Raw genomic sequence first — 12,950 nt, 5'->3', positions numbered from 1 at the left:
AAAACACATTATGAACACGTAAACGAACGCGTTATTAAACTTTATTAGTAATATTGTATCGGCACAGCTGCGTTCAGTAGTAAAGAATTTGCAAGAGTAATATATATTTTTATGATTGTTCTTATAGTTCTGTTCTGTGTCTATGGCAATCTAAATGGAATTTCCTTGTTAGTTTGTCGATATGAAGCTATAAACAGAGTATGTTTGCATAATCGCAATTGCAGTAGACTAGAGAGCGGGATCAGCCCAAAATTTGTTATTCATCGGGTGACACGGTCGAAGGTCCGCGTTGAGCCCTAACAAGTGGCATCATTAGTGGAACATTGAGGGGGCAGGGTGGCATGGCAATTGATAGGGGAGCGCTGCGGTGAGCTTATGAGGAAAACTTTATACGTAAACTTGCTGGAGAGGCTTCCTCCAGTTTTCATCCTTCTGTCATGCTAACTAAGACGTTGATGAAGCTCAGGATAGACTTTGATTAATAATCTATTGGATATCGTCTACACTTTAGTTTATCGGTTATCTGAATGCGGTACAATGTTTCCATTGGTGACAGACAGCAAGTTCAATTAAATACTTGTAGACAGAGTCAATTTCACTGCTTCTTTAATTATTATTTAAAAGATACTTTTGAAAATTAGACCATAAGAAGGATACAACATTTATTAAATGAAACATTTATAAATTATAATTTCACAAAACTCATCCATTGGAAAATATAGTTATTAATAAGATAACTTTACAAATAAGTCGTGCCCAGACAGAGTTGCATATGGATTTTTAGGTTATCATAAACATTACCTTTGGCGGTGGCCTCTAATGTGATTAGTCTGGCCGTGCGTCGGTATTTGCTGAGCTTTATGCACTACTAGATATGCCATAAACGTGTTTTCATATTTAGCATTCGGTATGTCTGGCACGTTCTCGTTATTAAGCCGATGATCAACTAATCATCTGCTAATGGATTTCCATAGTAATGAACTTGGCGTAGAGAGTGCTTTTACTGAGCATACTAACTGATAAGAGTAATATTTTTCATTAAATGCTGCAACTTGGAATCTTTGTTTAAGAGGGCGTATTAACCACCATTTATAAGGGTACTTTTGCATTTTCCGCCGACTTACTTTTATATTGACAATAAAATTGTTTTCATCTAATAAAATATTAAAATGTTTATGCAACGTTCATAAAACATTGTTATGTAAATGGCAAGAGTCGAAAATTTATGTTTTTATTTTAGAATTCGTCCTTCAAATAAGAGACTAGAAGAAATTAAATAGAAAGAAAGTCGTATTCAAAGGTAAATTTACAATTTATAAATATAAATAAGTCGTATTAATTAGAAAAATTGTACAGATAAACTCAAATAAAAACGTTGATGAAAAATGTTTCAAGAAAAACTTTAAATTTGCGCAAAAGCTCAAACTCTTACATGTGTATATAATAATTTAATTAAGCATTACTTAGACACGCCAAAAACCTCATTACTCTCAGATTTCATATGAAAAATATTGTATTACAACATGCAGTATAGGAACACTTAAAAGGAACCGTTTCACATAACATATTGATAACATAGATTGGTAGCAAGGCGGGCGGAGTTTCCATTTCATTTCGTATTTTTCTCCTGCACAAGCGGTATCGTTGGTGTTATTAGAAAGCAAGCCTAGAGTACGCAATATCAACGGGCACGCTCTACGAGAATCCTCGTAGAGATACCCGTTATTGCATGGAAATTCTTCGACGTGCAACTTCATTGAGGGACTCTTTTGTATAAAGGTTTCAGAGCAATGTTCCCCGGTTATTGTTTTTCGAAAGCGAGGGAGGCACCTGATATTACCTTTCTTGAATCAAAAACAGTCGGGCTTATTCTATTAAGCCGATCTACATTTGCAAAATGGGTTTACGATAAGACTTGAGCAATTTTTTTTGCAAAACTGTCAACTGTCGACTGTCTTGAACTGTTATTAATTTCATATTTGGTTGGTATTAAGTTTTCTGGTGTATGATTAGAAAGCCATAAAAATGAAAACAACATTGAAAATGCACATGCATTTTCAATCTTGTTTAAGCAAATTTCATCAAATACTTGAGAGCATGACTTTTAATAGTAAAAACTATTCAGATATTTACTCAAGCCTTTTCACTGCTATTTCTATAGCCAGAATTATTTTGGCATGAATTTAGGGAAAATGCGATAAAATTATTATAAATGTTGGTAACGTGACAGGTGGTTATGAGAACGTTGGCAGGTGGGACGCTTTATCGGCAATATTGATACATTATAAAGTCATGACTGTGTCCCGCTGGTAAATAATAAAATGATAGGGAGCGACGGCTATAATATCTGGCAACAATGAGCAAAATATTTCTGTTAAATAAAATAAACGCATATGATTTATAAAACGAACTACGTTAAGCGTAGGTACAGTTTGGGGAAGTGAATATATTAACTTTGTAGTAAATTATATGAAAAGGACTAATTAAGCGATGAAATGTCAAATAGGGGTATTCACAAACGAAATCAGTTGTATTTATAGTGTCATTGCACCGGGTCGTCAGCCGCCTCATGCGGGCCCTATCACTCGTCTGTTCACATAGATAAGCCACCGACCTTTCACTAATACAATTGGACACCATTTACTTACTGAGAAATTAAGGCTCCGAGTGACCTCTTGAAACAGTTCGCTATTAAGTTTAGGATAGGGTCAGAGATAATTCCACCTATAAATGTTAAACTGGTCTGAATAATTCTTATTTGTTTAGTAAATTTATTTTTATGGTTTTTACTCAAAGTTTGTTGAATTTTGTGAGTTATTCAATCTTATATTCTGTTTATAATTGGTTAATATGTTAACATATTTCTTATAGACACATAAATAAAACAATACAACAGTATTTTTCACGGAACATATTATCATTGATGAATGTAGGTAATATTACTCACAAATAATAAGTACCTTAAATTACGGTTATGTAATAAGAAAAATATGTATAAACGTGACACTAAAACTTTTCGATTTGGCTTCAAAAAGACTGGAAAGAAAAGCTCACGGAGATAAAACATTAAAAGAAATCTCATAAATCTTGAAGATCAATTGCAACGCTTGTTAGAACACGCTAAATGCGTTTACAAAGTTCTTAGGTAGATTTATTCTCCGTGATTCCAGGCAAAGAATAAAAAACATCGTTTGTTTATTCAAACTTCTTACTACGAACTATATATATACAATAGGTGGAAAATAAGTTGAAAAACAACTGAGATCCTAAGTGAATAAATACCTAAAATTGTTCCCTTTATCATTCAAAAATAATTCATCTACTTAACTTTTTCCTTTATGCTAAAATACTTTGAAGTCGAGAAAAGCTCCCAAAAAGTAATTTTATTAATTACGAGTCAGGAATTCAACAAAGTTCCAAGCCCGGAAGGTTCTTTTCTTTTGAGGAACAATCCATTATCTTATGAAGATTTAGAAATTCCTGTGGTTTGAGACACCACGGCGCGGTGAAACAGCGGAACTGTCTAGTATACCTCTAATATTCGTTTTAAATTACTGTTTATTTCATGTTTTATAATAATTAGTTTTTAATAATAAATTTTTAATTTAATATAGTTATTTTATTGTTTTATTTTTATTATATCAAATAATTCTAAATCACAGTAAAATGCGTACAGAAAAATGCAAAATTGGTATTAAATCTTAGAGTATTAAATTAATCAATATCAATGACCTCATAGAAATTAAGAGAGTGCTTTGTTGTGACTTACTGCCCTGACAACAATTGCATTTGCATTAACTGAATATAAACAGAAATTGTTTTGCTTTAAGCATCAAATAAATAAATGCTATAAATATTACAACGCAATTAGATTAAACTATCAATTAATTATTTAATATGTATTCATGAATATCACGTTTCGTGTTATGGTACCCCGTACCTAATTTATTCTCACAAATGATGTTTGAAACTGCTATAGAAATTAATTATTATCCTTTAGTTATTACTGTGGAATTCTCAGCTGGTCATAGGCGGTGGAAAAACAAAGGGCGGAGGGTGGCTTCCTGCCTTAGGGCCATTTTCTGTATAAATGCCGTATTTCTCTTCGTCGTTTTGTTCTCCTGAGGTCACCGGGAACGATACAGACAACCTCATTTAGCGTCTTTTACAAGACTCCATGACCGCAATCTTCACAGAATGCGGCTGCCCAAATCTTTGAAAGCTTTTAAATATAACACCGCATAGCTACAAATTACCTTAAAATTCAGCAACTTGGTATATTCATCTGATATAACCCTATCTTAATTTAATTTAACTATATAAAATTTAATTTACTCAAAATTAAAAAACGAAATAGAGCAGCGAAAAGTAAAACTGAGAGAAATTTTCATTAGTTTCAATGAAGTTAGTGGTTTTAAAAATTAAGTTAGCGTTAAAAAAATATGTTTTCTTTTATAGTTTTAACCCGAGACTTGTTTAATGAGAAAGGTTTTTAGGCGGAATAACAAATGTAATAACATGAAATGAATTTCATTGTAGTAAACATGTGGGATATATCCATGATTACTATCTATTATATTTACTTACTTATAAATTGCAGGTCCTCTTCGCAACAAGCAAGACTAAATAAAAAAAAAATTAAATCCATTTACTATGCATTAATTTATTCTAATCTTGTCATGTCACGTCGTTCACAATTAAAATAAAAATACTATTTGCGTGTGCAGTTTCTTTACATCATAATTATTAAGCATTTGTTTATATCACATTTTTTTTACTCCATAATATTATTCTTTCATCGCCTTGACTTTGATGTTAGGGATATGTTAACAAAGTACAATGAAATAAAACGAAAAGTGTAAGGTGTAACCTTTTATAAATTCTCTTAAAATTAAATGAGACTCTTTTAATCTATAATTAATAGAGAAAAAGAAATACTTAACAAAAGAAAAACAACACTTTTTTATTGGCTCTTTTTACAGAAACAAATATAGCACATACATTAAATGTCTTATAATTTGATTCCATATTCTGTTTTAATTGACTTCTATATTTAAACGAATTGTTTAACGACTGCTTATGATAACAGTAAGTAACGAAGTAATGTTATCAAGGCCGCTAATTGGTTATTCTGTTTAGTTACTCAACAGGGAGTTTGAATGTTTCATAAGATTGCTTGCCTGACTTGCGTTGGGATTCAATAAAGGGCCTTCGTATTAAATTATATCATCTTATTGAAAATTAATATTGTCGGTGTGTAAAGGTTCAGTGCGACTGTAAATGTATATACAGTGGTGGACGTTTAATTAGAAACTCGTAACACGATGAAGTAGTCATCAAATTCATTTAACATTTATGTATTAACGTATGGATCCATTTTTGCAAAAAGAATTATTTGCCTATGCTCGCGTGCAGTGGTTTTTCATGGTCGAGCTCTTTAGGCACTTAATCAGAAGTACCATGCTCTTTTAAATAAACTGTAGCATTGAATATCTTTTTATCGAACACTCTAAATGATTTGCAATTTTCCTGTAACTCCAGTTTTTGTCAAAATGTAAACTTAAAATTATTTTTCTTGTTGATGGGTCACAAATCTTACTTTTACCCATTTATACTGCAAAGCAAATTAATTTTCAGAAACTTTTAGATGGAATGTTTAAAAAACGGTGCAAATATTTGTAGAAGAAAAAAATATTGGCGGCATTTCAACAGGTTTTGACTTTGGAACACTCGAACCATGCTGTTTCTAATTTGTTGTCCAGACTGAAAATACTCGGAAATCAGACTTCACTTATAGTTGTTTAATTTTATTAATTTAAGCTAACGTTTGATTAAAATTAAGCAATTTCTTATAAAACTAGATAAACGGGTGTTCTATTACATATGTAATAATGCTTAATCTCTAATACGTTAATACACAAAAGTAAATAAATTTGATGACTACTTCATCCTGTTACGTGTTTCTAATTAAACGTCCACCACTGTATATGTTATAAACAGATTTATGTGGATCTGAAGATTTCATTTTAGCCATTTCGGTTCGTAGTTAATTCTAATTAACTTAGTAAATTCAAAAAACATTAGGTTTAAGTCTGTTATAGATGTTAAACAAAAATGTTTAAATAAATAATCAGTTTTTATCACATTATTTGGCTTTTGACAAACATATACGAATTTTCTTGCAATGGAATATGGGTAATACCAATAACTGGTAAATATAGGTCAGATAGACCATGGAACATACATAACTATATTCAATATACGGCGTATGGGAATCGAACCCATGTAAAGAAAATTTCATTAACCCAGTAGATTTACGCGAAGCCGCGCACACGTGCCTAGGATTACCAGTAATTGATGGGACCCGTGACTAATCTCTGCACTTTGCTCTCCAGCCCGAATTGCACATTCGCTATTAAATTTCAAGATATATGTCAACAGTGGATTTAGAACTAGTGATGTTATTTAGAGCAAAACCATTATAGTCTTGTGGTGGTGAAAATGCTTTCCACTATCTGTTCTATACCAATTTTCAGACTGTTATAATATTTATTTGCAGTAAATTCATAAATGTATATACCCATTTCAATCCTTTATATTATTTTATTTTAGAAAACTGAAACCAAATATTAATACTAAGTACACCGAATCATTGCAAAAAAGTTGGATACCAGTGAAGACTAATGAAAATGCCCTGAGAACTTCTAAAACAATACATGACACGAGAGTAATTCGATTGAGTATAATGTAAATGCATTTCTTTTCTAAATTATAGCCCGATAAATAGACAAGACGGCTCCGTGATCAAAGGCGCCGACAACAAGCTGTAGGGTTAATAAGCTTGAATAAGCCGAGGGTTTGAGGTAGGCTGTGCGTGCATGAAATTTTAATCGTCATTTTCATCATATCTAAGGTAAATAAAATATTATGTTGAAGGAAAATAAATACCTACCGGTAATTGTCAGCACTTTAAATACCTTTTATGTAAGTATTTCAAACGTTTGGTATGATAATTGCAAATGCAGCTAATTAAGGAATATTTTCAGCAAATTGTAAACAGACTTTGACGCTACCTTTTCAATCTCTATTCATATTTATTTATAGTTTCCGCCGACTGAAATAAATTGCTATAAAATACTTACTTTTTGCTATATAAAAGAATTCTCTTTTCACATTTCACTGTAAGCAGACCTGTGAGTGACATTAATAAGAATGACTTTAACGTGTAGCCTCACGAATTTTTAGAAGCTAAAAATTCTCACATTTAATATCATTGTTTTAGTTCTCTTTATTTGTTAAAAGCGTAATTTAGCCAGAGCGACGGCGTTGCGGCGGCATACTATTCGCGTGAGCTTCTTATCTCCAGATATTTAAATTCCAGCGTGAGCCTCAAAATAGTTCAAATTAAATGGAGCTTGTAAATTAAGTGTTGCTATCACGCAATTTCAGCAAAATAATTTTAAGTGGTCTGTTGTGCAATCCGCTGTTTTATTGAGGCGTTTTAATGATATCATTTGTAATAAGTCGTATCAATATAGTAATAGATTTGAAGGTTCTAGAATTAAGAACTATATTTATTGTGTACTATAATTAATTTATATTTATAAATTTATACCATCATTCATTTTAAAATAAATAAACCGTGTTAAAAAAAGACATAATACCGAATGAATTTTTAAGAAACAAAAATTAATAATTTGCAGCGAACTTTCCGTAGATGCATATTAAGTGTGTTTTAAACATGAGTTTGTGGGAAATGATTTACGTGCGGACAGTTGGCTGAAGAGGGGAGGGGCAAGAGGGGTGAAAGTGACGCTTGCGATCGCTCTCAAGGGTACAGGAGAGACGAGACGATTGAATGTGAAAATTTAATTCAGGTCATTTTCATCACTAGAAGTGTCCGTTATTATCCCAAAGTAACCTTTGAATAAATTTTATTTTGCTCCGTATCCAGCTGCGAGCATTGTTTCTGTTTATTAAAGCGGCGCACGTTGAGTGTGCTTACTACTTGTTTAAGTATTCCTTTCGCAACCATTACTAGTATTTAATGTCGAGACAACTTGTTATTGTGTACAGGAATTTCCATAATCATTGAATAAACTTGTATCTTATTCTGTGCGGGTTGTATGAAAATGTTTACGTCGTAAATAGTGTCTGTGGCTATACAAGTGCAGTAGGGCGGAAGTGCAGGGTTCAGAGCAGAGGTATAAAGACTGAAAAATGCAAATTCCGAGGGTGGTCGGACAACAACCTTCGCAGCGCGTGCTCTCCTTGCCATTCAAATAAAACCAAACTTGTCAAACTTTTGTGTTGTAAATTAATTCCGCTTTTTATAGATTTTTCAGACTTCAGACAGTCTATCATAAATTAAGGCAACCGTTCAGTATGAAATGAAATGTATTCGAAAATTCGCGTTATAAAATTCCTACAGATAAATAAATAACTTTCTTTCATCGTACACTTAGTCTCTATCCGCATAAACAAATAATAAAATGATAAACGATAATATCTGTTGAAATAAATTAATCGATTAAATTTTCATATTCAATCTCGCCTTGTTTACCGAGGGGAAGCAATACACGGTTAGGATATTTTTTGCCATTGCAATATGATTCTTATTCACGCATATAAAGGTTGAAACAGGTGTATCAGCGGAGATTAAATAATAAACCTGTCTGAGATACCGAGAGTAGTAATAACAAGCTGAAATATCTGATCTCCATCAAATAAATACATAAATAAATTGACAAGTACTCGCATCGTCTGAGTATCGGGTCATCAGACTTTAATTTATTTTAAACATCTCTCTGGTCTTTCATTTTCGTAGAGCCTTAATACGATATAAACTAATACAAAACATATACAACAAGTATGTGGATATAGTACTGTGTGTGTGGATGATTAATTATTTAATAATTGAAATGTCTGATTTACAACATCCAGTCCAGTGACCCTGTGATGTTGGATTGGATCAGTATCATCTTCTTTAATACCTAGTCAAAGGATTGGCTTGCATAGATTTTTGGATGAATTCGATAACGAAATAAACTTTGCACTCTTATCAAGGATCAGTGATAGTAGAATAATTTTCATTTTATATTACCAATATGTATGTTATATTTTTAAATTGATTCATAGATTAAAAATTATTCTATAATTTTTGTTCATTATGACATCAAAACGTTAATAAATAGGTTTTTAATTAATATCTAATTTGTTATATTTTAATACAATATAAATATTTGATATTTTTATTTTTTACGTAGAAATATAAAAAAGCAAATACGAACGTTAAAAAAAAGGAGGTCTCAAGTTATCTGTGTGCAAAATTTAATCAAAATCGGTTCAGTGGTTGAGCCGTGAAGAAGATACGGACAGACAGATAGAACTATTTCTCATTTATAAATAATTTATAATATTAGTAAAAATTGCATGAGACCTTATGTTTTTTCACGTACATTTCTTTCTACGACGTACGACCTTTTTGAATTTACAAAAATAATATAAAGGCTATTAGTTTATATGGCCATTTGTAACACCAATACTTAAGAGATGTGTGAAGCTATACAGCAACATATATCCCTTAATGCGTTTTAGAGGTTGTTTTAGCTACTAATTGAGTTTGCTATTCGTTGAGTAAACTAAAGCAAGGTGCTTAGTTTTGCATAGCCTTTGGCTATTTGTGGCCCGTAACTTAGGTTAATGTTACGTTTAAGCCTTGTTATAGCAGTCATTTTAGATGTTAGGTCAAAGTTGTTAAATCTTTAATAATGCGTTGTGTAATGTTGGGAAGTAATATTTGAATAAATGTAACAGGGGATGATATAATTTAAACTAAGATAACTAATACTACTTCTGCTATTTATCACTTAGAAAAAATTACCAGAAGAAAATTACACAGTACAGTATAAAAAAAAAAAACAGACAGAGACATTAAAAAATAATAACGCGCATTTGGAAAAACTTAAAATTTTTTAATCTTAATTTAAAGTGATAGAAACGAAGCGTCATTGTATATTTTGTATATAATTGCTTCTTCCGTAATTAGAGGCAATTATGGATGAATTGATAGATACATAATATTACCTTTAAAATAAGAGTTATTTACACAGCTGTACCTAACCCGAGGCGGCCTAACTACTATTTAATTCTAACCTCAACTATTACAAAGTTATTGTTTAGATTATATACACAAATTAAGTACAACCGAAATGTATTTTAATAAATGTTATGTTAATTTCTCTTGGTACATTGATTGCCTTATCGATAAAATAATGTAGGAAATAAATATAAAGCGCAAAGATTACATTTTTGTTTGTTTGTCAGGATTTTACTCAAAAAATATCTCGACTGTTTTTAATATTTTTATTACTATAAAGCTTTATCTTTGAGAATCATTTTTGTTATAATGTTTGAAATCTAACATCTTGTTTGAATAATATCTATTCGCTTTCAGGTGAACAACGACGAATATACGGTTCGGAGGGCGGCGAGGAACCACCTCGATTCCTGAACAGCCCGCAAAGACAAGCATCACCGTTCCCCATTGAAAGCACTAATCGACGCTTTTATAGGAGAAATAGAAATTCCAAAGGTTAGTTAGGTAAAATTTATACTTATGCCGATGTCTAAGTGATAACTAAAATAACGTACAAATCATAAGGCAGCAGGTGTCATGATAGCTCATTGTCAGGTATATTTTTTCGTAATTTATACTGAAATGTTAATAAAATGTATAGGTATGTATTTTATTCAAGTAAGTAAAGGTTGATACTCTTTTGTGGGGTGCATGCACTTCAAATGTTTCACTGATTTAATTTGATTTCCATACGGAATACGGATCTATTACCTACATCCTCAACTTTATTTATTCTCTCTTATAATAAATCCCCTGTACCAAGGAAGCGATCGAAAGAACATTAAGATAACAAATGGATACCATCTTATAAAATATTGTTTTTTCGTTTAGGTGAAGAGATATTTAACAACGAGGGCGGTGGCACATTATCACGGCGCAATCGGCGACAGGATGAATTTCAGCATGACAGCAATGGCCGCGGGCCCAGGATCTGTCATATAAATGGTATTATTATAGTTTAGCATAGTCTATTGATCCTGTCCGTTCACTGGGATGTTTTGATTCCAACAATATTAGATAATAATAGACAAACATTTGAATAGCGAACCTTATTCGATGTAATGGAGCGTTTCTGTTTTGCACGTTTATATTTTTAGGCAAACAGAATCGGGTCTTATGTTATATTGGGAACAAAAAACAAACGCTTATTAATTATTTTTCTTTCAAAGTTTTCGAAAATCGGGATATGTTAAATTTTCTAACGACATAGCTAAAATCCTAATCATTGTTATATGGAAATTCGAAAGCACCAAAAAATTAAACGTAGTTCAATAAAAACACGTTTGAATTTAAGCATTTTTAACCGACTTCAAAAAAAAGGAGGAGGTTATCAATTCGGCCGGTATGTTTTTTTTTTTTTTTTTTAATGTATGTACACCGATTACTCCGAGGTTTCTGAACCGATTTACGTGATTCTTTTTTTGTTCGATGCGGGATGGTGTCGAATTGGTCCCATAAAAATTTTATTCGGATAGGCCCAGTAGTTTTTATTTTATGAGCATTTTTGTCTGTAGGTATTTGTAAATTTTGCAAGTGCAAGTTTGAAGTCGGTTGTTTTTAACGCAGTTATCACTTGTGTACAATTTATTTGGTGATGCTGCATTTTCACAATAAAAGCAAATTCCAGCATTTTTTTTATTAAATTCATTAACTATCTAAATACCATCACCATTATATATCGAGATGCATGTGATCTTCAATTACTCCACATTAACAATACCGATCCGCTCAGAAATGTAGGGAATGAACGAGGCATATATTCAGTGGATTCCGATGTAGTTGTTGTTAGGCATTCTGTATGTAGCACGGTAGCATGCCTATTATAAGCGTAATGCTAAGGTGGGGCGTGCCTTTGATAAGGATGCTTCGAATACTTCTCTGGGAGGCTGACGCACGTGACGTTAGCGTAAGCATCCCGGAATAACAATGTTATTTGCAGCTAACTGCTTAGGTTTCGACATTGATGTGAAAATTTTGCCATCTAAAGGAATATTCACGTTGATAATTTTATGAGCTTGAATGGTTATTGCGCTAAAAATAAACGTGGAAGGATTAACCCCTACAATTCGTACAAAGTCTAGACTACGATAATTGATTGTTTTTCTGGATTATAGTGTCATTAATCAGAATGGAATATCAATAAAATGATTAAGATAATATTGAAAAAAAAAATAATACTTACGTCTACTTATAAGCATTTTTCTATTGTTATTCTTTTGCCAAACCTACAGTTACTAAGAACATAGGTTTCGCTTCTCCTCATTGAGTTAACTCAACACGGTTGTATTGTTACAGATAGTGTAAATTATAATTTAGAACAAGTTGTACCATCCAACATGTTGTTGTATCATCCTTCTTGAATCTTAAATCTATAACTTCTTACCGAATATTGGTTATTTTGAACAAAAAAAAATCCCACAGATAAATTAGGTATTGTATCAACAAATACCAAGATAATCCTACAAACCAGGTCCAACAAGCGGTCAGGGCGAGCGCGAGTGCGAGTCACCGCCCGAGCCGGCACCCCCGGAGGTTCCCCCGCGGGGCCCCTCGCTGCACGTCACGCTGCGGCACCGCGCGCCGCCCGACCAGCCCGCTGACGCTGACCGACTGTTCCTGTCTGAAGGTATGACTAAGATTATAGGATAGAAAATAAAAGTTCTAAGAAACTACATATATATTTCTTAAACTCTTCAATATAACTAATAACTATACATAAACAAACAACAATTTTACACAAAACTCAGTAAGTATAGTTAATTAGGCAGCCTGTGATCTCTATCGGGCAACCGGGTCAAAAGGTAACCAGCTT

At 32.4% G+C, this 12,950-nt stretch overlaps 1 protein-coding gene across 1 annotated transcript in view; it reads left to right on the top strand.

Moving 5' to 3' along the window:
• The window catches only part of LOC123691902, a 144,447-nt gene that overhangs the window by 61,227 nt on the left and 70,270 nt on the right, over window positions 1-12,950 (top strand). The window contains exons 3-5 of the mRNA XM_045636487.1: window positions 10,457-10,594; window positions 10,970-11,083; window positions 12,609-12,764. Of these exons, the coding sequence (XP_045492443.1) occupies window positions 10,457-10,594; window positions 10,970-11,083; window positions 12,609-12,764 (408 nt within the window). The remainder of the gene's footprint in view (window positions 1-10,456; window positions 10,595-10,969; window positions 11,084-12,608; window positions 12,765-12,950) is intronic.

This window comes from Colias croceus, chromosome 5 (genome assembly GCF_905220415.1).
Source record: "Colias croceus chromosome 5, ilColCroc2.1".
Taxonomy (NCBI): domain Eukaryota; kingdom Metazoa; phylum Arthropoda; class Insecta; order Lepidoptera; family Pieridae; genus Colias; species Colias croceus.
The sequence above is the reverse complement of the archived record's forward strand: the minus strand, read 5'-3'. Positions and strand labels throughout refer to the sequence as shown.